This window comes from Acanthaster planci, linkage group LG02 (genome assembly GCF_054643075.1).
Source record: "Acanthaster planci isolate LZ-2023a linkage group LG02, COTS_SCS, whole genome shotgun sequence".
Taxonomy (NCBI): domain Eukaryota; kingdom Metazoa; phylum Echinodermata; class Asteroidea; order Valvatida; family Acanthasteridae; genus Acanthaster; species Acanthaster planci.
The window spans coordinates 28,641,923-28,669,783 of NC_141778.1; the positions used below are offsets into that span (position 1 = coordinate 28,641,923).

General features: G+C 41.1%; 1 protein-coding gene across 4 annotated transcripts; it reads right to left on the bottom strand.

Annotated features, from left to right (window-relative positions):
- On the bottom strand, positions 1-27,848 carry LOC110977175 (uncharacterized). Of its 4 annotated transcripts, none has more exons than XM_087133311.1 (11): positions 27,723-27,848; positions 24,924-25,070; positions 24,388-24,511; positions 23,116-23,268; positions 14,711-14,892; positions 13,689-13,939; positions 12,155-12,277; positions 10,594-11,029; positions 8,949-9,162; positions 7,054-7,120; positions 1-4,918 (listed from the first exon to the last, which is right to left on the bottom strand). In XM_087133311.1, the coding sequence occupies exons 3-11, from the start codon at positions 24,445-24,447 to the stop codon at positions 4,632-4,634; spliced, it is 1,773 nt and encodes a 590-aa protein (XP_086989437.1). In that variant the 5' UTR covers positions 24,448-24,511; positions 24,924-25,070; positions 27,723-27,848; the 3' UTR covers positions 1-4,631. The 4 variants fall into 4 exon arrangements, with proteins under 4 accessions (XP_086989437.1, XP_022086753.2, XP_086989436.1 ...); XM_022231061.2 differs by having other exon boundaries at positions 24,924-25,075; XM_087133310.1 differs by having other exon boundaries at positions 24,924-25,075; positions 27,761-27,847.
- Positions 27,849-27,861: the final 13 nt, after the last annotated feature.

Consider the following 27,861-nt stretch of genomic DNA (forward strand, 5'->3'; position numbering starts at 1 on the left):
TCCACGCTGCACCACTTTATTGCGTCCTCAAGTGGCAATCTGACAAGTTTTATTGCTTCAACAGATTATCACATTAAAAAAAAGTAAGGATTAAATCAAAAGCTGACGGGTCACAAGTTGGCAAAAAACAGGTGTTAAATCACATTTCCAGTTAAATTCTTTGCCTGCAACAGGAAGGCTTCGGATCAACTTAAATGGAACGTTTAGCACTGATTTTAGAAAATCAAATACATATGCAATGTACTGATTTCACTTTCCAAGCACATGGTTGGCTAATCCTACATTATGGCTTATGTACAAGCACAATATTTCACCTTCTTTTATTTTTTCTTCAACAATAAGTATGAAAGGAGGTTCAAATGCAAAAGAAGTTGTATAATATCTGTTTAACAAGCTCTGGAAGCTCAGCTTGGATTAGGAAGCACCTAATTGCATGTATAGTTTTCTACTTCTGACAACTTTTTTTCCGACAATACCAAATTTGGGATTGATACATTCAATAAAAAAGATCTTGAAAACTTGAAATATAAATTTTTATATACAAAGGATTATAACAACTGTTTTGCATTTGTACCCTGCATATGTTGTGAAAGCACATGGTAAATATTTACATTTAACTAATTACTTTGAAGAAAAGTCATAATTTCTTTTTGAACACAGGCATTATCTATTCCATGAGTTAAGACCATAAGGTACAGTACAGTGGTCATCATGTCCACGAGCAAGATATTTTATCACAAGCGGATCTTTCTGAGGCCAAGATAAGTTCTCCTTGAAGAGAGGCTAGGATCTGCTCTGCATGCATCTACCTACATGTAACTCCCAACAGATATCATCAAGGTCAATTCAGAACAGACCCTTACTTACCACTTACATTTATCCAAAGAAACCTGCATAATACCTGGACTCGCCGGCAGTAAGCCAGATATGACCTGCACTGTTCTAAGCCTACTTATGATGCAACATAACGTGCCAATATTGAATAAATTTATACACCTTTCAAACTAAACATTCACACTTGCAGTCCTGAACAATATGGCATCCCTTCTTTCTATGGTCCTCATTTCGGTCCGATATTCGTTGATTATATTCCTGCCGCATTGACACCCAAAACAAAAAAAAACTCTAAAATTGTATAATGTAGATTTGATGCAAGTATGTGTAAATGATACCAATGTACAGAAGATGGTTTTTATTATACTGTTCGCTGCTTACAGCTTATGAAAGCCAACTGCAGTTAACAAATATTATACAAAACAGTAATAATGCATCCAGTATCATTTCATTTGGCTAACTCTTTGGCCTTTTCTATTGTTCACTTTATTGTCTAAACCAACTTTACAGGCATAAATTTGAGAACCATAGAAATGACCAGGGATGCCCTTAGTGCCAAGACTCACTTAACTTATTATTTTTTTTAATACACCTTTATTTCGTCACAAAATATACAGACATTTTAATTCTTACGAATATGTACACATATTCCAGTCCTTAATATCAAAATATATTGTAATCTAGTTAAATTAAATTGATTTTCCCATGCTTTGTGTGGCTTTGGCAGTCAAAGCAATAACCTCATTAAGGCAAAACTTGGAACAAGGCAGGAACACTGATTTATCAATATTAAAAATGATGGCAGGAGAGGAACTCAGAAATACTGTACATAAAATGTACAGGTTCGGCAAACCCTGCAAGTTGTGATCCTGTCAATTATAAGCAAAGTCAAATCACAAATACATGTAAATTAGCACCACTGTAGGCTGTTGCCCTACACTACATAGTGGTGATCTGATCGATCATAAGCAAGCACATTATTGGCATATGCACACTCATGATGACATGATTACAACTCCTGAAATGATACTTCCATTTAAGTCACTACAATGTACACTTGTAAATTGATCTAAGATCTACTGTGACCAATTCCTGCAAAAAAAGGAGCCATAAGGCCATTGCTTCGGTGATTTTTAGTTTACATTCCAAAGAGTGAAGAGCTTTTTTAGGGTGAATGATTAAGTTTGGTATCATGATGTAACCGAACACAAAGTGGATGGAGTATCGAAGGTTCATCTTGAATTACACAATGCATCTTAGAAGTGGCTCTGGTGACTTCTGTATCATTTCATTGGGATGGGTCATATATAAATGTCTGTCTCTACATACTATTTAGAAAACTTACTTTGAGATGATAACATAAAAAAGGTCTACCAGGTTTGCACTAAACTAACAAGAACACCACCACTCCAGTGTTCCATGTATTCCAACTGAGGTCTTTTCGGTTGCTAAAATGATTAAAAGTTGATCAATGGCATTTTCCAGTTATCTCTAATATCATGTTCGAAGGAATGACATTTCTCTCTTTCGAAACAAAGAAAGGATGAGAATGTATTTCAAGATTTGGGCACAATTGACGCCACAACAAACGAAACAAATTTTGCAGGCATTAGCTGAAGATATGTTAATAAGATAGTAAAACTGACACAGCGTAATTGAAGGACCTTTGGCAATGTAACTTAAAACAGTAAAGTGTCTTTTTAGGGGGGCACTGGCAAATTTTAAGTGATCTATAAAATGCTTTTTTGAAGTTAATGTTTAAAAAATCTTTCATCAAAGCATGACTGCTAAAAGAAGAAAGAAAGAATGATAAACTACATTGGACTGGTTTAAATGTGTAAAACGTTAAAAAAGACAAAGATGTAAGTAATTGATTGCAAACTCCAAAATACAAGTAGGGTTTGAATGCAGCCTACTTGAAATAAAAATGTTTTTAGCCAAAAATTAATATATCTTTAGGCAACAAAAGATTAGCAATGGCAGCAACTTTTTGAATGGACGGTAACATGTCAAGTAGCTCACTTAAGTACATGTACAGCATCGTCAGAATTCTACCACTCATGTCTCCCTGTTTGGCACACACTATGATTAAGAGAATGGTCAACAAGAAGCAAGTTGCCATTTGAAGACAAGTGAGAGAATGAAAAGCAGTGTTAAACTCTACAAACTGAGATCTACTTTCTGAGCAGCATTAACTGTTGGGAATCCTAAGAGTAAAGATGCCTAGTTGAAGTATTACTGACCTAACAGGAGAGCGTTGTTTGGTTTGGGAAAATTCTGTGTTTACTTAAATTTACCAAAAACTGCCCTACCCTTAGGCCTTCCACAGTTCAAATAGACCAACAGGAACTTTTGGGTGTACACTGCCGGGGGAAGGGGGCTGACTATGTTCACAGATCTAAAGGACTCACAGGTAATAGATTCATTACCTGTCTTGCGACAGTATACACGTACACTACACTACTCTCAAGTGGGATGCTAACTTTAAGCCTACATGTGATTTCCATCAAAAGTTAGATCTGTGTTAAACACACATGGTATTTCTAGATCAAAGAGCTCTTTGTGGAGATTTCATCTCACGAAGTCAAAGATATTCTCTGTGTTAGCTTATAAATTCCACATGCTACTCTGCAAGTCAGATTCAAAATAATTTTTTTACCCTCATTTACGGAATGCTCTCAGAAGGCTAAGTGTGGCTTTTTCTACTTCCTTTCTGCTGCAATATTCACACCTGTGTTGAAAAATTTTTTGGAATGGCATCTTTTCCAAGTTAAGACAAAATATTGGCAAAATCTGCTGACAGTCCTGACGACTGTTATTTCAATGTTCATCACTGCAGCAAAAGGAATTCAACAGAAATTTCAAATTGGTGTAAAAAATTTCATATTGTATTTTTATCATGATGACCTAGATCAAAAGTTGATCAATGGCATTTTCCAGTTATCTCTAATATCATGTTCGAAGGAATGACATTTCTCTCTTTGGAAACAAAGAAAGGATGAGAATGTATGAATGTTTCATATTGTATTTTTATCAAACTTGGTCCAACTATTTGGCCAGCAAAAAGAGCATTCTGAAATAGATTACATGTATTTGACTAATGAGCCAAGTTTGGTATTCCAACAGCACAAACCCAGCATCAGGCTATTTGAAACTGCTATGCTAACACGTGATAGTCTGTCTTCAAGCATGCAATTTGTTCCCAGAAGACCTTGGCTCTTTGAAATACCGAACTGCCTCATTTTGAAAGACAGGGAAAAGAACAACTCCTTGACTGAAAGAAGTCTACACACAGTGCCCAATACAGGGTTATGTTTGCTCTTTAAATGCCACATATACACACCTGCATAGTTTATACACATGTATGCCTACACTACATGCCTAGTGTGGACATTTCAGTATTTTGTGCAACTGATCTACCTGAGAAGATGCCCCCTTTTCTCCTACTTTGATCAGCATTTTTAGCTTGATTCTGATAGTGTCCTTGACTACTAACCTTGTGTGGACCTGGCCTACTCCAAACAAGGTTCCAAGCCTGAATTATGTGCACCTGTTTTGTTCTCGGGTCCCACAAGCGACAAAGCTAATCTCATATACATACAAATTCCAAATGATGTATCCTACATTGCCGACTCACTACAGAGACAGATAGTAAAAACATGAGTGAAAAATAGAGGTGATTTCCCAATAACTGACCTATTTGAATGTATAGGAAATATTTGTGAGCGATTCTAACTTATGCAAAATGTCACATTTCAAAAGGTGTTATGTACCAATTCAAAATCAAGGTTGCATCTCTAAGAATATTTCTGCTTCAGAATATCATCAACAACTATTCGCACCACGTCACACCTCTTAATCTTTAGCAACTTCTGAAGGATGACTTCCATACTGGGTGGTACCTTGTCTGTGGCAAGAACTTCAAATATGTCATCAGCTGAAGTGCAGACCTTGAGTTGAGAATTACGATTTACCCCAAATACTTCTCCGAGATCTCTGTAGGATGACAACGCCTTTTTATCTTCAGTCAACATCTGATTCACCTCTTTCCTGACTGTGCTGCTCAAGTCTTCCCACTTCATGTCTAGGTCAAGAAAGATAAAACATTTGTTTCCCAGATGAAATGCTTCGAGTTGACCTCAGTGACACTGGAATGTAGAAACCAAATTTAATGGCATCAAAAGCAAAGGTAATAAAATTGAACCTGACTTCAAGTGCCCAACAGGTGCCCGATTTTACCAACTCTGTATTTCAGATTTTGTCAAAGTCTGGCTTTTCGCCTTAAAGATATCTACATAATATATACATTAGGGATTCGGTTTGATAGACATCTTGATAATGATGTCATTCATTTACAAGATAATGAGTGAACTACATCTCTCTCTCTCTGAGGCACAATTAATGAATGAAACAAGATGGTATTCAAAGGTCATGTGGTGCAATTTTCTTTGATGACAACCCTAGTAAACAGGGTTCCTTTGTCAATTAATAGGACTTAACAGTATTTTAGAGTGTTATCTTGCCTTTATTTAATACTACAACAAATTTCCATATTTGTGAGCAAAACAGTGATGTCTTCCAGTGAGAAAAACTGCATGTTGCCTTAATATATGCATTAAAAAGCTGGAATTTCTATATCCTGCCTGTCTATATGTCCTTTCCTTTGGTGATTCATTGTCATGTGAGTACATGGCAATAACAGTGCGTTCCCACTTGAATTGGGAAAAGGTGGATCTTGATCCAGCATTTTGGTGTGATCGTTATCTTACTGCAACGAAACCGCAAGTCGCGTTCCCACGATCACTTGATCCACCTTTTCAGACGGAAATGTCGAGCCCAAAAGGTCACTGAGTTCAGTATTGCGCATGTGCTAGCTTGCTGAGCACGCACTCTGTGGCAGTGTTTTGGGTGCGGAGTTCTACTGACGTGACGACCTTGAATCGGACCGAATGTTCAGCCTAGTACGTCGTCTCTTCAAACTTTGCTTCCGTTTTTGAAACTCTGTCACACACTGCAGGCTATACACTAACATGGAATTAGTTTTTGATGGAAAGCAAGTGAAATTACACAAATGAAAAAGGTTGAGAAACGGACGAATGCGCAACGAAAATTGTGAAAGGGCAAGACACACATCGCAGCATGCGTGGTGACACATTTTGCTAGCCCGTAGTTCAGCAGTTGTTTATTGTGGATGCTGTGCACGTTAAAAATTTCACATGAGCTACATGCCAAAAACGTATTTCTTTGTTCATCAGACCACAAAAGTTTCGCACCACTCGTACACGGACGGATGTTGACAGGTCAAATTGCCGGATCTGATCCACCTTTTACGTTCCCATCTGATCATGATCTGCCAATTGCAGGATCTGATCCACCAATTGGGGGATCTCTATCCTGCTCCAGAGGAGGATCAAGAAAGGTGGATCTGATCCTGATCCACCTTATAACGGTTAGCGTTCCCACTACACACAATTGCTGGATCTGATCCACTATTTGGGGGATCTGATCAGGCGATTTGGCAAAAGGTGGATCAGATCCCCCAATTGGTGGATCAAGTGGGAACGGGCTGTAAGCCAATAAGCAACCCTTCCCCTGAAGTGTTTTCAATAAGTAATTGCTATTTACATTTTGAACACACAAAACACACTCTCGGCAGTGAGTACATTGTCTTCCTGATTGACATCACGGCAACAGTGCCCTCTGTTGTCCCAAGAAACATGGAAAATTTCACACGGTTAAAAATCTATACTTTTTGATACACTTAATACCCCAAAAGGAGGTCAAAACTAAGTAGCTTTTAGACAGTGAAAGAAAATTGCACCAATAGTGTATCAAAGAAAACTTATGAGCTCTTTAATCAGGCACGTAAGAACTGGGGCCGGGGGGCCAGTAGTCCTCCCCCCCCCAAAAAAATGGTGGGGGCCAGGTCCCTCTAAACAAATTGAGCAATTTGCATTCTTGTAGTGGGGGGGTATTTGTAGCAGTGGTTGATGATATTAACTCAGATCACATTGGAAAAATGGAAAGTTTAGAGAGACTTTATTTTTCTGCCCCTCCTCTGTAGAGTTATCTTCCTACATGCCTGTTAATAACAGCAGTAAAAAAAGAACGTAAAGCTCTGCACTTCTGAACAATATTGGTATGAGAAAATATGCCCATATATGACATAATCATTTGGCTGAAAGATATGGAAAAAACAGATGAATTCAAGGACTTTACCTCTCCCAGAGCTGCACGCTTTTTCAAAATTCTTGTCAAACTCCTTCTGCTTTCTATCGTTATCATTCTGTGGTGAGAATAACAAGCCTCAAATAAGGTTTCAATAAAAGGTTTCTACACTCTTCTGATCCAGCTGTCTTTTAACATCATCTGATGTGTGCCAAATCAGCTCACAAGAATAAAAAAACAGGTCAGTCTGATTCAAGCTTTATTCTTATATCTGTATGTAAGAGCTTCATTGAACACAGTGACATCTTATGAAGTCAAACTTGGATAACTCAAAACTCTGTTTAACTCCATGACTCTCCTCTGTTCCTACTGAAAGATTCAATGAGCATGTATACAGTTGACTCTGATTAATACGAGGGCCTCGGGGCTTACTTAATTATCTCATATTACCCAAAAAACCTCCTTTAAGCGAAAAGTATTTTCCCACTCATATGTGCCGTTTGTCGATCATACGCCTGTTGAAGGGTAATGGATTTGCTTTCGAAACAGTTCCAACATGTTCTTTATGAAATTGTAATGTACACTGTACGTCGATTAAAAAGAATGTAATAAAACATGTATTATCTGGTAATTGAGAAGAACTAAGCAGAAAATTAATAGAACACAACAACAGGGCAAGCGGTCTCGTCACCAATAAGCAATGTAACCTGCATGGTGTGGTCGCTGTCACGGAGAACGCACACATAAGTACATTAACATTTTAGTTGGTGACCGACTAAACAGATGCTATTTTATACATCTGCATGTTTATACATGGAGGAAACCATTGAATTTTTGGTGGACAAAAGCGGGCGTAGGTCGGGGCTAGGATAATATGTTTTTAGCGGGAAATGAATTTTTTTTTCTTTAAATGTTTGGATTTAAATTTGACTACCAAAAGGACATTTACGGGTAAGAGAAAAATGGATTTCAATAACAAATGAATTTTATGTTAGTTTATAAGTTGGGTAGGGGCATTTTCCATTCTCGTCATGTTTTGGTGGGGTTTGTAACGAGTTTTGTTCTGGTCAGGCCCTCTAGTGGCCTGGGAATTACAAACACTCACTGTCCATTGCGTTCATGCCAACTGGGCGGCATGATAGCACCCACAAAGAAAATCCTTTGATCACCCTGGAATCTAAAATGCACCAAAAACACAGTCATTGATTAGCACGCATTATCACCGCACCTAGTACAACAGCACCTGTACTGAATTGGTCCGTTGATTGACGAGTTGTTTTCAAAATACTCGTGCTAAATAGAGAGATAACAATACACTGGAAAAAGTGCTCGCCTTAACCGAAATCTCGTATTACCCAAGCTCGTATTAAAGATTTTTTCCCCATAGGAATGTACACACTTTGGTCAGGACTGGTGAAATATGCTCGTCTTAACCAGAATCTCATCTTACCCAAGCTCATATCACTGAGAGTCAACTGTACCTCAATAAATTGTATCATCCAAAGCACTATCTCTGTTTACCTCAAAGTTTAAGTTTATGAATCTCAACAAAACTTCTGTTGAATTGGTCACAAAAAGACTAAAGAAAGTCACAAAACTTATGAGTCATCACCGAGCACGAAATGTATTTTATTTTTAAGTGACATCCTTCATACATATACTTCACACATCACAACCAGGCTAGTCACAATAACCAGCCCCAAACAACAGTGACTCCCGCAAGACTTTCGAGTTTAGCCCGATTGCTGTTGTTGGCCCAATCGCTCAAACCTCTGACCTAATGACTGGCTCTTTGCAGTGACAAAGTGACCACATTAGAACTGTCAACATTAGCCTGATTGTTGCCAGTAGCCCAGTTGCAGTGTGCACCCTCTATAGATTACAAAGGACTTCTGGACGGGAACGTAGGAAAAATCTTGTGGAAAAGTCCATGCATGTTCACGTACCTCAATACATTTTGTCCGTACTATTGGAGGCAACACTATTTGTTTGCCACTGACTGTTTGCTGAATGTCTTGACGTTTCTTTTCATCAGCTGGTTCAGAGATACTACGTTTGAACTCTGGACGACAATGGCTGGTGATCTTTGATGAAAACGCATCAAGAATTTGCTGAAACTTGTTGCTATTTTGTCTGTTTAGAGCAGGTCTGTCAGATGCACTGGATAAAAGAATTCAAGGACACAAAATGATACAACACAATGCAACCCAACTCCACACTAACCATCCCCACCCCGACCAAACCAAAAACAACCCTACCCCAACACACTCCCAAAAATCAAATCAAACCTAATAAGAAAAAGATTAAGACATTTCCATAGAGACAGATTTAAAATAGGTAAAATTTTCACTTTTTTTAAATTGAGGGAACTGCAAGCCCAATTACTTTTTGAATTGGTGATTATTCATTATATGGAAAAATTGTTTTCATAAAAAAATCCCCATTTTATCCACCTCCCCTAATGTAAACCATACATATGCCACTGGAACTTTACAGAGCTATATGCTGCTAGCATAAGGCTTGTCTAATCCATACAGCCAGTATGAATACAGGCGATTCACGATAGTGCGCCTCCAAGAGCTTAGAACAAACTGACCGATCACAATGAGCAAAATCTGTTGACCCAAAGCACGTTTGGAAAGGGTCAACAGATTTTGCAAAATCTTGGAGGCACACTATTATGAAATGCCTGTATTACAGTGGAACGCTGCTACAACGAACACGACGGGGTCCACACTAAATGTTCGGTACAGCGGTCGTTCGGTACAGCAAATTTGTCTGCTGAATGTTTCGTTGCCATGTTGAACAGCGCCCTCTCTTGTCTAACTGAAGTGCACTCTCTTGTGATACCTTGGTTCCCTGTTTTCGTGATGTTTTGCCGTTGCATTCATATTTAAGGTTTCTAGAAATGTATCCGTAATTATGTTTGTCTTTTATTTAATCTTGAGTCACAAAAATGATATCAAATTTATTCCACAAGTTGTGAAGCTACCGCTAAGGATCAATCTCTGAGGCATGCAGTGGCAAATCTCAGTTGATTTGTGTATCAGCGGCGCCCTCTTTAGACTATTGTTAGTGCAATGCCATGGTGTGCATACTTGCGGTTTTCTTCCACACCCATTCATGTGAAGTCGCAAAACCAGTATCTATAGAATACCTTTGAAGACTAGTGGCTTTCCCTTCTTATCCTTGGGGAAATAATGCCCACTTATCACTTTCCAACATAAAAACACCAACTGTTTTATAATGTTGACATTCAGGAATTACAAACAGCAACTGAATAGTATTTCATAGGTTCTGTGTACAAATTTTATTGGGAGCCAAGGACGATGTTCGGTACAGCACAGAATGTTTGGTATAGAGGTATTCGGTATAGTGGTGTTCCACTGTAATGATATAGGGAGGCCATGTTTGAAATGAGTTTAGTGCTAGGACTGTGGCCATCATTAACACATGTCAACATATGTACATGAGTAACTTGTCAAAACCTATGCTGTAGGCCCAGCTTAAATGATTATTATACAAGGTTCTCATGGTCTCAGCACCAGAAACATCGCGTACAAATTTGTTAATCCTATTTCATTAACATACCTCTGGCCATTAGGACTCTCTTCTATGGTGGGCAGCATGATGCGAGGAGAGACATTTCCATCTGTAGAATCATGCCGGCAGGAACTACTGGGAGTTACGGTGACATCTCCGTTCTTGCTGGAATGGCCCGGTTCTTTAGTGTTCTGGGCATTCTGCACATCTTCCAATGTAGACCTTCCACTGGATGGGTTGTCTGTATCTATTGGCAAAGCCCCATTTAGAAGGGTCTGGTCTGGGGCATTTGGCTCCAAGCGTACTGGAACTTCTTGCTTGGGAGCAGAATAAAGAGCACCCTCACCAGTAAGTGTAACCCTTTCAGCCTCAGTATCTCCACCACCTGATGCTTCAGTATTATCATGTTCTGTTCCACTTGGGTCTCCAGTGAGTTTGTCTTTCTCCTCCTGTGAAGCACCCTCCGTATCTGGTTTGCTCGGTCCTAGATCATGCAAAAACCAACCAGCAAAATGAACAGATATTGATTAGCACCCGCAGGCTTACATGAAATACACCCTGGCCTTGATGGGGATCTCAAGTATGCCCCAACAATCAGGGCCAGTTTGTTTCACAAGGATCTAGATCTGGATCTTGATCTGGAACTGCATAAAAAAAAAACACAGATCTCATGTATCCAGCTTAAAAACTTAATCTGTTTAGTACATGTTTGTAACATGTCACGTGCCAACTTGTCCGATACATGTACAGGCTTCTCCCCAGGATTTTTCAAAACTGTGGGGGATTTCTATTTTGGTTTTCCAACATTCTGCGAAGCCTTGGCGTGGGACTTTAAATGCTCTCAGCTGCATTTTAGAGCATTTCCTGGGCTTTTCAAGTACCTTTTCTCAGGAAAAAAAAAAGAGAGATTCAATAACTTTTTTTTTAAATTTTGGATATTTTAAAAACATCCAACAACATGTAGTGGCTGTATTAATCAACGATTTAAACACCCATTTATTCAGTTTTAATTTTAACACATGCTTCAACCTTTGTTTTTTGCTGTACACGTGCTGCAGGTGGCTGTTTCATCTGCCTTTGGGTTTCCCTCAGCGCGGACTGCTGATGTTATTGGCTTAAAAAAAGAGCCCATCTTTGATTGAGTTTCTGCCGTTGTGCGCGAGATAAAACGCTGTGAAATGGCAACGAGAAATATCTTCCTTGTCGTAGATGCCATTAATACTGTTACAGAGGGCTACAGCTGCCGCCATGAACAAAAAGGTGTGTGGGATCGATGTTGTAAGTCTGCAAATGGTGTAGTATAAAATTTTAACCCTCGTAAATGCAGCCCCAGTAGCGTATTGAGCACACGGCACAGAGAAAACACATATGCGTGCGGGTGCATGTACGACGCCCATGACGGAAGTTCAGATTTCGTGCCACAAGTTTCCCCTTATGTCATTATTACTGTGAACCAGCAGATTCTATTATGGCAAAAATAAGCATTACTGAAGCAGTGCACGTTGAAATGTTTGCCTTGAAATAAACAAATTTCAAGATGGGAATTTCTTTCTTCGCGGATTAATTTTTTGAGTGGTTACTTTATTTTCAGTGAGGGCTTCTCTGTTACCTGAAGGTTGTCGGGATTGTCGACATCTTTTGTAGCAGCATACTAACAAGATCAACAAGATGATGAAGACGGTCACGGTCACACTCAATCCGACACCCAATCCAATGGGCAGGGATGAAGTTTCTGTTAAAAAGCCATGCAAAAAGAATATACACTGTAAACTACATGGCTATTCTGCACTGTACACACACAATGTTACAAGAAAACTGAAGTCAACAGTAACTGATACTAATAATGATCAATGTGTTATTGCAAAACAAACAAGTTTTACCAAGATCAAATCATCTTTGAAAATCTTGAAAAAGGTATTCTACGATCATTTCTAGGTCCTATGTAATACAAAACTGCTGCAAACTGCTTGCTGACTACCGTGACTTCAAATACAAATCACAAAATATGGAGGGCCTGGCATTTCGATCCCAGCAGAATCTTTCTCAAAGTTGATCATTTCGCCCTTGAGAAAGATTCTGCTAGGATCGAAGTGTCAGGCCCTCCATATTTTGTGATCATTTTTAGGTGTTACTTTAAAACCTATTTAGAGCATTTTTACATTAGCAAATCATAACTGTATCATCCATTCACAGTAATCAAAAGTAAAACAATGCATGGATTCTGTCAATAACTAAAAAAAAGAAGCAAAACAGAATGGTGTGTCAACAACAAACATGCCCCACCAAACCAAAGCCCAAAGCCCTGACTTGTGATCACAAAAACTCCACTGTAAAAACTACCTTCACTGGCCTAAACCACCCGAGACTAACAAGCCACTTGCAAATTAAATTTGAATAAAATCTGGTACACTGTGTTATCTGATCGCACAGAAACGTAAGAATTTGAATTCCCCAGACTAAACACAGTGTTGCTATACCTCGTGATTCGGGGCAAGCTTTTGCATAGCGACCACCATCTCTGGAATGGACTGGTTCCTTTGTGCCGTTCTTATCCATTGAGAACAGTGTATTGTTGCAAGGCGTCTCTTATGTAACTAAGCAAAAGCTTGCCCTGAATCACGAGGCATAGCAACAGTGGTTTTAGTATGGAGAATTCAAGTTTATGTTCATGTGAATTTAAAGAACTCAGTGTACCAGATTTTACTCAAATTTAACTGGCATATGGCTTATTCACATACATCAGGTTGTTACATCAGGTCCTTCTGGAGTCATGGTAATGAAAACTGTTTAATCTATTGTTTTTATCTACAATGGTATCACCTTTGACTTACAGCAACCAAAATCAATAGATTTCTGAAGGATACAATGTACATATATAAAGTTATACATATGCATCAAATTCACAAACATGGGAAGAAAACACACTTTAGAGTATGCCCCATCAGTTTTGCTGGCAACACAAAGTTCATCTAGAGCCATATCAAGCAACAGAAAAATACACCATGAAATGTAACTTTCTGACAAGAGGTAACCACCATGTTTTCCACTCAAGGATTGGATTAACAATATTTCATCTTAAAAACACAGAAAAAGCTGGAGTTAACTTTGTGAGATCTGAACCCATTTCTCAGTTATGACATTACCTTGTTTGGCAGTTGTACCGTTCGACAGCGTGGTAAAAGAAAATGTGGTGTCTAAATTTGTCTCCATGGCAACGTTTTGGGTACTGCCTACATTTTCCTGATTTGTGGTGGGTATTGATGTCACCGTGGACGGGGAAGCTTGAATGATTGGTAGTGGGCTACTAGTCCTGTCACATTCTGGTGGCTTATCTGCATCATTGAAGTCAGTGCACAGACTGCATAACCCTTCATGGCCAGGGTGGGAGCCATACCTGTGCAGATATTAACAAATACATTCACGATGATCATGATACAAATCTTTAAAGTCCATGCAGATGTACATGTACAGTGTAGCTCATCCTTTTCCACAGACAGATAAATTGTTTACAATGCAACTTCGGAGGCAAGGATAATTTGGTTACTCAAATTTGGTTACTTAATCAATGTGTTGGTTTTTCAATTACATCATTCTATTTCATTAATTCAAAATTACTCAAAGAATAAAAAGGTTTTCTTTTCAGAAGGTGCAGATAACATCTGAAACAAAGTTCAAACACTCTGCGCATAAAACTTTGTTCAGAAAGGTAAATTTGGATGACATGTATTGTGAAGACAATATTTTCTTTGAGGATTACAAAATGAACGACTTGTGGGTTTGGTTCATTAGACCTAATAAAACTTAGCTTCTAGTCGACACATATCGGTACATTCGACAGTCATGCATGGCATGCTGCAAACCATGATCCAGTCATGTCAGTGATCAGCAATGGAGTCAGTGATCAGCAATGGAGTCAGTGATCAGCAATGGAATCAGTGATCAGCAATGGAATCAGTGATCAGCAATGGAATCAGTGATCACCAATGGAGTAAGTGATCAATAATAGAGTCAGTAATCAGCAATGGGATCAGTAATCAGCAATGGAATCAGTGATCAGCAATGGATGGAGTCGGTGGTCAGCAATGGAATCAGTGATCAGTAACAGAGCCAGTGATCAGCAATGGAGTTGAGTTCAGCAACAGAGCCAGTGATCAGCAATGCTTACCCTGGTTTGCAGGGACCACAGACCCTGTTCTGATTTGTGGTGCAGTTGGATTTGACAATGGCATTCTCATCACATGGTGTACATGGTTTGCACTGCCCTGCTGTTACCTCATCCTGGTAGGTTTCGCCTGCAATGCACGCATTACAAGTTCCCTTTTCTCCTCTGCCATAGCCACATTCCACCTGTGAACACAGAAAAAATGGAAGTCAGACAAGTTTACAGGTTGGACAGAGACACTTACGGTGCATTTGAGCAAGAAACTTGTGGTAACATGAGTATACGCCTGAGCGCTTGAACGGCAGGGGTACAACCTGTGGGTCAACGAGACTATACTCTCGCTAAAGGGGGAATACACTGCTGCACCCAAGTGTAATGCACATGCATCCTACTAATGTTAACAGGAGTAACTGCGCGAGCGCACCCTCAGTGTCTGTATTGAAGCAATCACACCATAACATCGTTAGGTGAACGGTACGCCAGCAAGTTCAATAATTCCCTTTCAACTATGGTTTCAAGTGGCCAATTTTTTTTGTGAGCTTATTTTTTTTTGTAAAGTTAATCAACAATAAAGGAACAAGCGGTTTGTCTTGAATTACTTCAAAAGAAAATTTTCCTGCATGACTTTTTACCCTTCAACTAAATGATGTTGGTCACTTTGCCGATTCACCACTCTGTCCACAACCTCTTCCCTGAATTGCCACTTTGCTCAATTGCCGCTTTGCCCATTTGTCACTTCACCCAAGCGCTCCTTCACATACCAGCTAAGCCCTAATTATTTGTTTATCAATATCATGACTGTGAAACAAACAGAAAGGCCCATCTTTGTGTTCCTCCAACATTTTTGGAGTTTCTAAGCATGAAAACTTTTAAAAATGTGATGGGACAAGGATGACCTATTTTAATTAAAAGGTGTCAAATTTGCAATTTTGGCTTATCTCTTAAACCATTTAAAGGAAGTTTTCGTGGTCATACACTACAAGTCAGAATTTTAGCAGACAAGATACATGTACATGTACATGCAATTGCGTGTCAGCATGTACTGAGTCCAACAGACACAAAAGGAGTTAACCACAAACATGAAACACACTGACTTCTGTATAACGCAGAATGCTGACGTTATAATCCAATCTGCCAAGTATAAATTTACACTTTGTGCAAACCACAGAACAGTCAGTGCTTTGTTGACCAGCATAGTCACTGTCCTAGTTTCACATAACAAAAAATACTGAGCTTGAATGCAGTTCAACTAGTCCTCAAATTCCAGGGGAATGTGGTCCATAATTTACCTTATATGTACGAGATATCATCAAATTATTTTCAAAGATAAAGTTTTTCATTTGGACTTACAGGGTCATCGAAAATACCGCGCCGGCAACACAATTCCTTGTTTGGTTTATCCACGTTCGGATCGCAAAAAAAAAGTTCCACGTCAGGCACAAAAAATAAACAAACGGGAAATCAATAAATTAAGTTAGAGAAAACTAGTAAGTTATATATAAGAAATCAATAGAATCAAACAGGGTTCCACTTGAATGCTGGACAACTAGCAAGCTTTGAAGCTTTGCATTGTGGAAGAGACACGAGAAAAGGTTTTGCAGGTACACAACGGAATCACTCTCTTTGGGCAAGGTGTGGTTCTAAAAAGAACCGGTGAGTGTTAACTCGACATTTCAGCCAGTGTGCTCTGGCCGTCCTCAGGAGAGTGTACCGGACTGGTAATTCAGAAGCAGTGGAGCATGGAACAGGATTTGCGGGTTGTGTAACTTCAGACTTTGATGTTGGCCGACTGCAGGATGCTGCGGAGTTGGTGCGAAGTGGGGCCCAGGTACGGTAGACATACTGTGGCGGTGGGGGGTTGGGGGTCTTCAGGTATAGGTGACTATAATGCTGTGGGGGAGGAAGGGACTTCGGGTATAGGAGACCCTTGTGTCCTGGGAGAGGGCTTGGAAAGGTTGATGTGCTGGTTGCGGTAGCCGTTCATCTTGAGGGCGGACTTAGTGTGGTGGAGTTCTTGGCGTAGGTTGTTCTGGTCGCAGATCTCATAGGCTCTGCCGGCGAGGTTGCGGTTGACAGATGTCTTCATGTCTGGGTGGTGGAAAGATCTCTGGTGCAGGTACCAGTCAGTGTGGGTAGGCTTGTGGTGGACACGGTGGTTGAGGGTGCCGTCTGGGTTTCTGGACAGGTGGACATCTAAGAAAGAGAGGTGTATGTCTTGTTCTTGTTCCATGGTGAACTTGATAGTGGGGTGTTGCTGATTGAGATACTCAAGGAATTCTCGGAGGTGATCTTGACCATGGGGCAATATGACGAATGTGTCGTCAACATAGCGCAGCCAAATGGTGGGTTTGAGGTCGGCGGTGAGGAGAGATGATGTTTCAAATTCTTCCATGAAGATGTTAGCTAGGACCGGGGATGTAGGGGATCCCATGGAGGTCCCAGTTGTCTGCTCGTAGAACTGGTCTTGGAACTTGAAGTAGCTGGATGAAGCGCAGAGACGGATGAGGTTGGCAATCTTGGCGGAGGAGAGAGCTGTGCGGTCAGCGACGGAGTGGTAGCTGTCCAGTCGATCCTTGGCAATCTGGCATGCTTCTTCGCCCCGAGCTTAAGTGATCTTCTATATCCCAATGGCAAACACCATCCGCATCCCTCCCAGCTCACCTCCGCTGCCAGAGAGAATTCCACAGACACATCGTCATGAACCACAGCCAGCGCACCCTGTTGATCACGGAGACAGGTGTCATCTCCCTAGGCATGAACTTTGCCACCCCACCATGAGCCGTCCCCCTAGCCAACATCATCCAAGCCACGGAATCAGCCATACGGAAACTCGACAAGACCACAGCCAATAACATCCAAGTCAAGATCCACCAAGCACTCCTGCATGCCAAACCGGTCAAGCTCAACCTCACCAGACCCAAAGTTGAAGCCCTCCGTGATCTCCGCAGCAACAAGTCCATACACATCATCACGGCCGACAAGGGCAATGCCACCGTGGTCATGAACTTTGTAGCTTACTCCAACAAGGTACAAGACACCCTCAAATCCGGCTCCTACCACCCCCTACCCAAGGAAAAAAACGCATTGCCAACCACATCCCCATCCTCCACCATTCCGACTCCATTCCAGCAGACCCGCACCATCGCCTCCACATTTTGGCATCTACCTGTCCAAGATTCTTCGATCAACCCACGATCCACAAGCCACCCCCTGCTCCCCATTGTGTCTTCAAGGGACTGGCATCCTCCAGCCCCTGGTCGGCAATACACAACACCACATCTCCAACTGCACCCAGTCTGTGAAGCTCACGAGCAACCTGTCACTCCAGCCCACAGACATCATGGTGAGCTCCGACGTGGTGTTGCTATTCACCAATGTTCGAAGAAGTATGCATACGAAGAAGTATGCCAGATTGCCAGGGATCGACTGGACAGCGACCACTCCCTCACTGACTGCACAGCTCTCTCCTCCGCCAAGATTGCCAACCTCATCCGTCTCTGCGCTTCATCCAGCTACTTCAAGTTCCAAGACCAGTTCTACGATCAGACAGCTGGGACCTCCATGGGATCCCCTACATCCCCGGTCCTAGCTAACATCTTCATGGAAGAATTTGAAACATCATCTCTCCTCACCGCCGACCTCAAACCCACCATTTGGCTGCGCTATGTTGATGACACATTCGTCATATTGCCCCATGGTCAAGATCACCTCCGAGAATTCCTTGAGTATCTCAATCAGCAACACCCCACTATCAAGTTCACCATGGAACAAGAACAAGACATACACCTCTCTTTCTTAGATGTCCACCTGTCCAGAAACCCAGACGGCACCCTCAACCACCGTATCCACCACAAGCCTACCCACACCGACCAGTACCTGCACCAGAGATCTTTCCACCACCCAGCCATCAAGACCTAGGTCAACCCCACCCTCACCTGCAGAGCCTACAAGATCAGAACAAGAACTCCACCACATCAAGTCCGCCCTCCAGACAAACGGCTACCGCAACCAGCACATCAACCTTTCCAAGCCCTTTCTCAGGACGCAAGGGTCTCCTATACCCGAAGTCCCTTCCTCCCCCATGGCATTATGGTCACCTATACCTGAAGCCCCCAATCGCCCACTGCCACAGTATGTCCACCGTACCTGGGCCCCACTTCCCACCGACTCCACAGCATCCTGCAGTCGGCCAACATGAAAGTCTATGTACCCAGTAGTCACCCCAGTGTATATCACATTCCATGTGAATGTGGCCACGTATACATTGGGGAAACCGACGGGAACCTCCCCAACAGACTCAAATAACAATGCTCGCACGGCAGATGACGAGAATACGACAAGTCGGCCATCATCAAACATGCGTACCCCACGCACCACCGCATTGAATGGGACAAAGCACAACTTGCCAACCCCATCCAGAACTGGCTCCCAAGAAGAATTCGAGAAGCCATTGAGATTTTCCAGCACACCACCGTACCTTGAGACATTGGTTTCAAGCTCAGCAACATCTGGTGCCCACTACTAGCACCCAAGCAGACACCCACTCCCGGGCAGTAGGGTCCCCTATACCCAAAACTCATGCCACCCACTCCAGGCATTAAGGTCTATCCAAAGCCAGCCCCGTCGCCCCTTGGCGTAAGTCTCCCCTATACCCGAACCCAAGGTTTCCCGCCAATTCTACAACCCCGCACCGCCACAGAATCCAACACCTTCATGCAACATTGCACACGCTGAAGTTACAAAACCTACAAATCCCGTTCCATGCTCCACCACTTACAGATTACCTTTACAACCCAGCTATCCAGTCCGGTACACTCTCCTGAGGATGGCCAGAGCACACTGGCCAAAGTGTCAAGTTGACACTCACCGGTTCTTTTTAGAATCACACCTCGCCCAAAGAGAGTGATTCCATGGTGTACCCGCAAAACCTTTTTTCATGGTCAGCTAGCCAAATTTTAGTCAAGATGGTCCCTATGGCAGGGATCCTGACATGTGCATAAAAATTTGCTGTACTCAATTTCAGTGTGCAAAAAAGCATGAAATAAATTTGCTCCGATGTTCCATGGTGATTTTACCTGTCTGTTTTTTACTCTGGAGCTGGAAAATGTAACAAAAAAGGTTGTAATGACTGCGACAAAATTACGACCAAACTAAACAACTAAGATCATACCGAAAAGAATGGAAGTCAGCACTTTAGTTAGAAGAGGCTTTCTGTGACGAAAAGATTGGGCCCAGATATTACTACAAACCTCGATGTGCAAGTAATGTCACCAACACAAGAAAAATGTTAGCACTATTAAAGGACGGATGATTTCCAGATGTACTTCCTCTGCTTGCACATTGTCAGAAACAACCATCGTCTACCAGTAGCTAGTTCATAGCAATCTGAGCGACGGAACCAGCCCGGCGAAACGAATGCTAAAACCCTTGATATCACCTTCTGTAACTTCAGTTTGCCCAATGCTATCACCCACATGCACCTGCTGACACTTTAATGACAACTGGTGAGTGGCACAGTGCTGCTGACCCACATCGACCATGAACAGCAGTTAAATAAGTGCGCATGTGGCAGAGATGAGCTTCATAAAAATGCTGTGTGACGTACGATGAGGGTTTTAGTAGGAGATGTACATGTATGTATATGAATATGCAATACTCCTGTTCCATTTTATGATTGGCGGTTGGGATGAAAGTGATGGGGTAGTTGTGATTTTGTGATAGCCAGTTCACGCATTGTGCATGTACAGTGCATGTACCAGTACATGTACTTTTTTTCATTTTATTGCAAGCCATGATTGCACACGTGTGCGGGGAAAGTTGTGCAGCTGGAAAAGTCGTGTTGACATTGACAGAAGTTTAATTTACTGGAATTCTGATACATGAACTAAAATTTCTCTATATAAAGTTGAAAATTCATCTCTTTAGAAAATCACCTTGTTATGATAGGTTTTTGTCATGATCCAATCCAGAACAAGGAAAAGTGTTGTCATCCCTTCATTCGACCCCAAGCCTAAATTCAGACAATAATTGTTGTATCCAAACACAAAACGTGGACTACAGACCAATTTCACTGGATTTTGAAAATTTTTAGAGACAATGAGGTCCAGAGCCTGGCTTATCATGCACTGGACCAGCAATGTACGCAAAAAAATGTAAAGCGTGTATTGAACACTGAGTTAGGTTCACTGTTCATGTTTTCATGTCTGACCTGTACTGTAAAGCAGATTTTAACCCTCCTATGCAAAGATGCATTCTTGACACAGTAAAGACACACTGCTAAGCAACATGAGCTTAATGCCATTTGTCCACAATGTCATCAAGCTGTATTTATTTGTGTTCATAATCTGTCAATTTTAACCCCTTTGTGCCGGGAAGCGGCTATAACTGCCGTAAACATTGAGATCCTCAGCCCGCTTTTAAGCCATTATTCACGGCCCACACTCGAGCGAACACGGTGAAAGAAGGCAGACCCTGGCTCTTGTGTACGTGGTAATTGGTCTTTGTGCGTAGCCCAGAAATGAAAAGACAGATTTTGCATCATAATCACCAGCTTCACAATAGTCCCCACTTTGAAAAGAGGCAACGGGAATGTGGAAGGGTGACCGAACAATCAGCCTTTTTACCATGTAATTCAAAGCGTGCAGAGCACGCAGGGCCACAAACCGAGAATTTGCAGTTTGGCAGGTGGCCTTCGTGGCCAAGCGAGGCTGGAATTCTTGGAGTCGGCTTTCGGGAAGAAATTCCCATTGTCAAGGGGTTATTGACTGTTACAAAGTAACGCCAGAACTTTAGTGCAGCTTTCAGATTTGATTTTGAAGTCTGCAGATAACTGTTTGACAGTGTACCCAAAAATGGGACAAAGAAAATCATGGAAAATTTGTACAGGTAGATGGTTTTGGGTATGAATAATGTTTTATCAGAATTTGTTATTTCTAAAAATACTCTGGTATGTCTACATGTATGAAAAATTTGTGATTTGTTCAAGATCTGGGCCTGAACTTCATGACATCAAAATTACTCAATAGGTTCAGTATCTCCAACTATTAAGGTATATCAACATTTAATAGAATGAAATTAGAGCCAGTCAATTGTAGAGGTTTGACGGCACTGAATGGGGGAAGTTGGAGGAATCATCAACAGAGTATGTTACTTTGTGGTAGGAAACCTCACAGTAAAAGTAAATTAAGTTTCTTGATCAGTTGATCAATCTTTCAATGGTATGGATATACTTGCCCATTCAGTTATTATGGTTTAAACACTTTTGGCACGTGTTCAGGTGGGTTTTTGATTTTAGTGGTCTATAACTGTAGTACAGTGGAACGCCGCTAATTTTAACGAACACGGTGGGGTCAACGCTAGATTTTCGGTACAGCGGTCGTTCGGTATAGCAAAATTTACTGCTGAACGTTTTGTTGCCATGTTGAATAGCACCCTCTCTTGTCTAACTGAAGTGCACCCTCTTGTGATACCATGATTCACTGTTTTTGTAATGTTTTGCCGTTGCATTCATGTTTAAGGTTTCTCAAAATGTATCTGTTAATCACTTTTGTTTCTTATTAGATCTTAAGTTACAAATTGATTTCAAGTTTATCCTAAAGGTTGAGAAGCTACCTTTCAAGATCGATCTTTGATGCATTCTGTGGAGAATCTCATTGGCTTGTGTATCAGCGGCGCCCTGTTTAGACTAATGTTAGTGCAATGCCACGGTGCGTGTGCGGTTTTCTTCTGCACCTGATCACGTGGAGTTGCAAAACCAGTGTCCATTCAATACCGTTGGCAGATTAACCATGCCTACTAGAAGACGACTTTGAACAAGTGCGGACCAATGTATCCAGTTTCTCAGCTAGTTAATTGCAATTAACTCTTCAACAACTAGCGGCTTTCCCTTCTTGTTCTTGGAGAAAACCTGACTGTTTTATCAAGTTGACGTTCAGGAATTACAAACGACGACAGTATAGAGTTCGGTAGGTTTTATGCACAAAATATTGGGAGCCAAGGACGATGTTCAGTACAGCCGAATGTTTGGTATAGCAGTGTTCGATATAGCGGTGTTCCACTGTAATTGAATAACTTTAGCTCCAGCCCTCCTCAACCTCCAAAAGCCTCTAGATGGTTTAAGGGGATTTGAGGATTGAGGCTGTATGGCAAAACTGACTTACTCTATGCGAAAGATGCATTGCATCAAGGCTGAGGGTTTGACCGCTTGGTAACACTGTGACAGCATTTGAATTCCTTCAACATTTGGGAAAAACTGCTTAAGCCTAAGTTGTACAATATTATTTCCCATTACTATGCTGATTAATTGGAGGTATTAATGTTGGTCTAACCTATAAGGTCTCAGTCTCAGTCATCAGGTCTCAGTCTTGAGCTCTTAAGTTTCAGCTACATCACTGGCAGGGGATACTTACAGCTGTTGAACCATGTCCCGGTCCACATTGCACACAAATAGCACAATCTCCTTTTTCTGTATCCCAGTACTCGTCAGGAGCTTGGCAGTCCTCTGGTGAAGGTGAATCATTGGCTGGCAATACCAGCCTAGCTGGACGTCCATTGACTCTATCCTACAGGATTGAAAATACAGTTATCAAATCGTGAATGTTACAGGACTGACAGTTTTCAGCCACAAAATTGTTGTCGATCAGTTACACGGAAAAAAACTTGTCCTGGTATGAGGGAAAATGAACCCAACATATGTACTGGGGGATTCAACCTACAACCTCATTGTGAGCATACAGGACTGTATCTGTTACAAAGCTACCTTTGTCCAACACTGGGCTAATCTTGTGGCAGCTACGGTAGAATAAACTGCCACTGTCAATCCTCCGGTTCAAATGGTAAACTGTCCCATCACCAGAAACTGGCTGCATGTCCCTCAGGACTTTCCTTTGTCATTACCACTTACTTTTACCCTTCATTTTGGCTCCTTTAAAATCTAACATTAGTTTCTCGAGGACTTTATACAACTGAGGATGGCTGAACACAGTTAAATGTATTAATACGTGGTTTGTGGCTTATTGACCCTTGAAAATGTACATGGAAGTGTGGGATTTTTTTATCAATAATGTGAGCGAAGAAATTAATATTGCTTGAAATAATGGAAAGCAATTCTTAGATGCCTACCCCTCAGATAAATTTTTCAGTTTTCAATTGTTGGAAGCCTAAATACTAACCCCAGGCCCTTTTGGCTAGGATACAGCCTTGGTTCTTCAAAATCTTCCGGAGGATTTGGGAGGATTGAGGGAAGATTGATGGATGGTTAATTTGTAAAGTTTAAGATGGACATCACTCACAACTCGGAAATAGCTCTGAAACAGTTGATTAGAGCTCAGTAAAAGTACTCAGAATACCAGAGGGCCTTTAGGATCCATGCATATACACAGGTCCACCCAGGGCAATGATGGGAGATACTGAGATGATTCTTGTGCTCTACTGACATTTCCTGCACAGTACATCCATGCAGACTGCTCATATTTGCACATGTATTGCAGCATGCACACGCTATGTCTTGGTCCAATCAAATGCTGTCAACTGCTTTGTAAAACCAACCAGTTTTGTTCATGCAAAACAGCACTCTACGTTCGGTAATATGGTTTTGAAAGGGGGTCGTTGACACACGTGCTATTCGCTTTCTTTATGAAACCTTGGATTTACAAATGAATACATGCAGAAAGCATTCTTACCAGAACTGACACCGCTGACACCAGCAGGATACCAGTTACTGCACATTGCAAAGAGCTCATGATTCCATCGTCACCTCATTCTCCAGAAAAATGAAAACAGACTACACAATCTAATGGTCTGGAACTGTATGAAAAAAAAGATGAACTGAGAACACTAAGAAACAGGTTCAAACTCAGTATTACATGTGTGTGATTGGAAGGCACTACGAGGTTCTTTTCTGAGTGAAAACTCTGGTAAATAAAGTTCATGCTTGCATATTGGGTTTACGTACTTGACTGATTGTCTTAGTTTGCATGCAGAAAGAAAGACATGTCGGTACAGAAAGCATTAATGGAGAGTTCCTGAAGAAACTCTATGCAAACATAGATGCAGGCAGTGGGTAAGGTTGTAGTTTTTTTAATACATGACGATGAATGCTGGTTAACCAGTTAATGACAGGGAACCATTTGCCACTTCACAACACAGGCCATGTAAACACAAACTGTCCAGATGGGCCTGACTGGTGGGTTAAACTATCAAGCAGGCCTCAACTCACCTCCAGCTGATATTTCAAGAAGTCTATCCCCCGTTCAATTTGTATGCACATCCAAAGCGGAAGGGGTTTGTGGAGGTAGATGTGTTGAACTTGCACTTGGCAGCTGTGCACGGCACGAAGTAGCAAATATTGCTCTGTGGGCATGCCCTGGACTAATGTGAAATATGAGGTTGTGGTAAGAATTTTTGTACACATAAACACTGCCCAAGTTCTCAGAATCAATATTTATCGAATTTGGTTTATGTTGGCTGCTAGAGTGCCAACGTGTGCCAAAGTGAATAGGTCACACGCAGTAAAGGGCAATAATATTGCGAAAACTAGCCAGTGAACCAACAAGTTCATGTATCACGTTAATCTGGACTGCACTTCCTGGTTCAAAATGACATCACACTTCTACACTCTGTAGCTTACCATTTTCGAAAAGTGAAATTTTTGGCCGAAAACATGAGTACAATAATACGGTAGGTTTTCTCAAATGATGTCACTTCCTACAGATTGACATGTGAACATGGTGTTATGAATGTCCAATTTTCGTGGTGCACATTGGCTCCAGAATATTTAACAGAAATTTGGATGAATACACACAGATGTACTGAACATGTGCACATTGCATAGACCTGATGATGTTATGTTGAACACAGTTGATGCACTTTTCCATTATCCATGCAACATCAAAAACATCAGTTTTCAAAGTCTTTGTACAAATTTGGCTAAGACTGGCCGACAACATTTTGACCACCACGGGACAGTTACATGTAAGTTCAATAAAAACAACATGCGCTGTTTCATCACAAGAAGTGATCATGAGATCTCACAAAATACCTTTTTTGCATAATTTCTGTAATAAAAATGATTAAAATAAAACACGACATCTTATAAACTACTTGGCTATTTACAGTTGAACCTCATTAAAAAGAGCACTGTTAAAACAAGATCCTGCTTAAAACAAGGACATTTTTAGGTCCCAATCCTTTGTTTATTGTTTTTATTCCTGATAATAACAAGCCATTTGCGAGTTAAATTTAAATAAATTCTGGTACACTGATTTATCTGATTGCAATAAACATAACAATTTGGATTCCTCAGACTAAAGACACTGTTGCTATACCTCATGATTCGGGACAAGCTTTTGCATAGCGACCACCATCTCTGGAATGAACTGGTTCCTTTGTGCCCTTCTTATCCATTGAGAACAGTGTATTGTTGCAAGGCGTCTCTTATGTAACTAAGCAAAAGCTTGCCCGGACTCACGAGGTATAGCAACAGTGGTTTTAGAATGGAGAATTCAAGTTGTTATGTTCATGTGAATTTAAAGAACTCAGTATACCAGATTTGGGTCAAAGTTAACTCGCAAAAGGCTTATTCCTGTTACAGCAAGGTAATTTGCCAAGTCCGAAGGACCTCTTATTAAACGAAGCTCAACTGTATTACCAAAATATGTCCACAAGAAAGCATTCAATAAGGGCAATAGCTGCATATGAACACTTTGGGTACACAGCCTCATAAAAGCAACTGCGCAAGCATAAATTTGATGTTGTCAGATCACACCAAGTACCAACGATGGTATGAATATTCAACTTCCTATACTACAGTACACAACATTGTAAGGATGCAGATTACCAGCAAAAAAATGGCAGAGATGATCATGGGGTACAACAGGGGCTAATGGTTTTGAAACAGTAGGTAACAAGCAAGCTCTGGCTATGGACACACCGGGCATGAAAACAGTGATTGGCCAGATGTTATACCAATGGGGCTGTGCAGACACTTCAGAGTTTTACATACATGTAATAGTGTGTAGCAATCACACTGCCTCTGAGAAAACTGCAACAAGCACGTGCGTACATAATGATCAAAGAAAATATTGTGTAACCCGATCCTTGGACTGGCTGGTGTGTATGTAGCCATGGTCGCTGTTTTCACCGGCGGGGTACCTGCCATTTTGCGAGAATCCCGAAAGTACACGCTGCCCCAAAGCTCAGGCAGTTCAAAGTCCTTCCTCTTTGGTGATACCTTGACTGAAATTATTATGCACACACATTCATGCAAATGCAGCGTATAGCTTGTAAATGTATATGTCTGTTCTAGGACACCATACTGCATGATAGGAAAAGGCATGATGGGACAGGTCATCAGTGTTTTCGTAAAATGGCGTCCTGAGATGTGGTGAGATCATTAAAGTTGTGTTATATTATTGTTATCAAATCCGCCTAATCCTGAGGAATATTGTGTGGACTGTCTGTCTCTGGAATCCTAAACAACCTGTAGCAATCGGCCTGTTACATTATGATATTCTCGCAGTGGGAAAAATAGGAACTTCTGCACATTATAAAATAGAATGAAGGGTAAATTTGCCCCTTTGTCATACATGTAGGTTAAAAGTCCATAGTGTCGTCACGCTGACCGTGAGAATTGGCCTATCAAAATATGCCCCGAAAGAAGTACATGTACAGCCAGCGATTGAGTTCTGCAAGTAATTCTCATCATGTCTCATCTACCATGTCTACATAAGTACATTTCATAACAAAATGCTGCACGCTTTTATTAATGTTATTAAAACAAACGCGAATGTGGGCGACGTAGCTAACAGCAACAGTTGGATCATACAGTTTGACAACAGTGGGACATGTACACATATGTTTTTGACGCTGCCTGGCGTGTACACGATAGGATGTATCGCACATGTACATGAGCGTGGAGTTTTGGTCTAACGACTTGTCACAGTGTTATTATTATCATCTGCTCATCAAAATACATCAGGCCCTCAAATAGACGTACACGATCAGTATTAATACTGACCTTAAAAAGTAGAAATTGTTGAAGAATGACTCACTCACAAAATAACAATTCACGCCTCGTAATGTCGTATCAAAAGAGGTAGGCGTAGCACAATTTGCTCTGCGTCACTGTTGAGTGCTATTATTGCGCAATTTGTACG

Coding starts and splice junctions, on each gene's coding strand:
- LOC110977175 (XM_087133311.1), bottom strand. CDS start 24,447: ATGAGCTCTTTGCAATGTGCAGTAACTGGTATCCTGCTGGTGTCAGCG. Junction 11,030..12,154: donor ACAATCCCGACAACCTTCAG/GTAACAGAGAAG, acceptor TGCATGATCTAG/GACCGAGCAAACCAGATACG. Junction 7,121..8,948: donor TACGGACAAAATGTATTGAG/GTACGTGAACAT, acceptor TTCTCACCACAG/AATGATAACGATAGAAAGCA.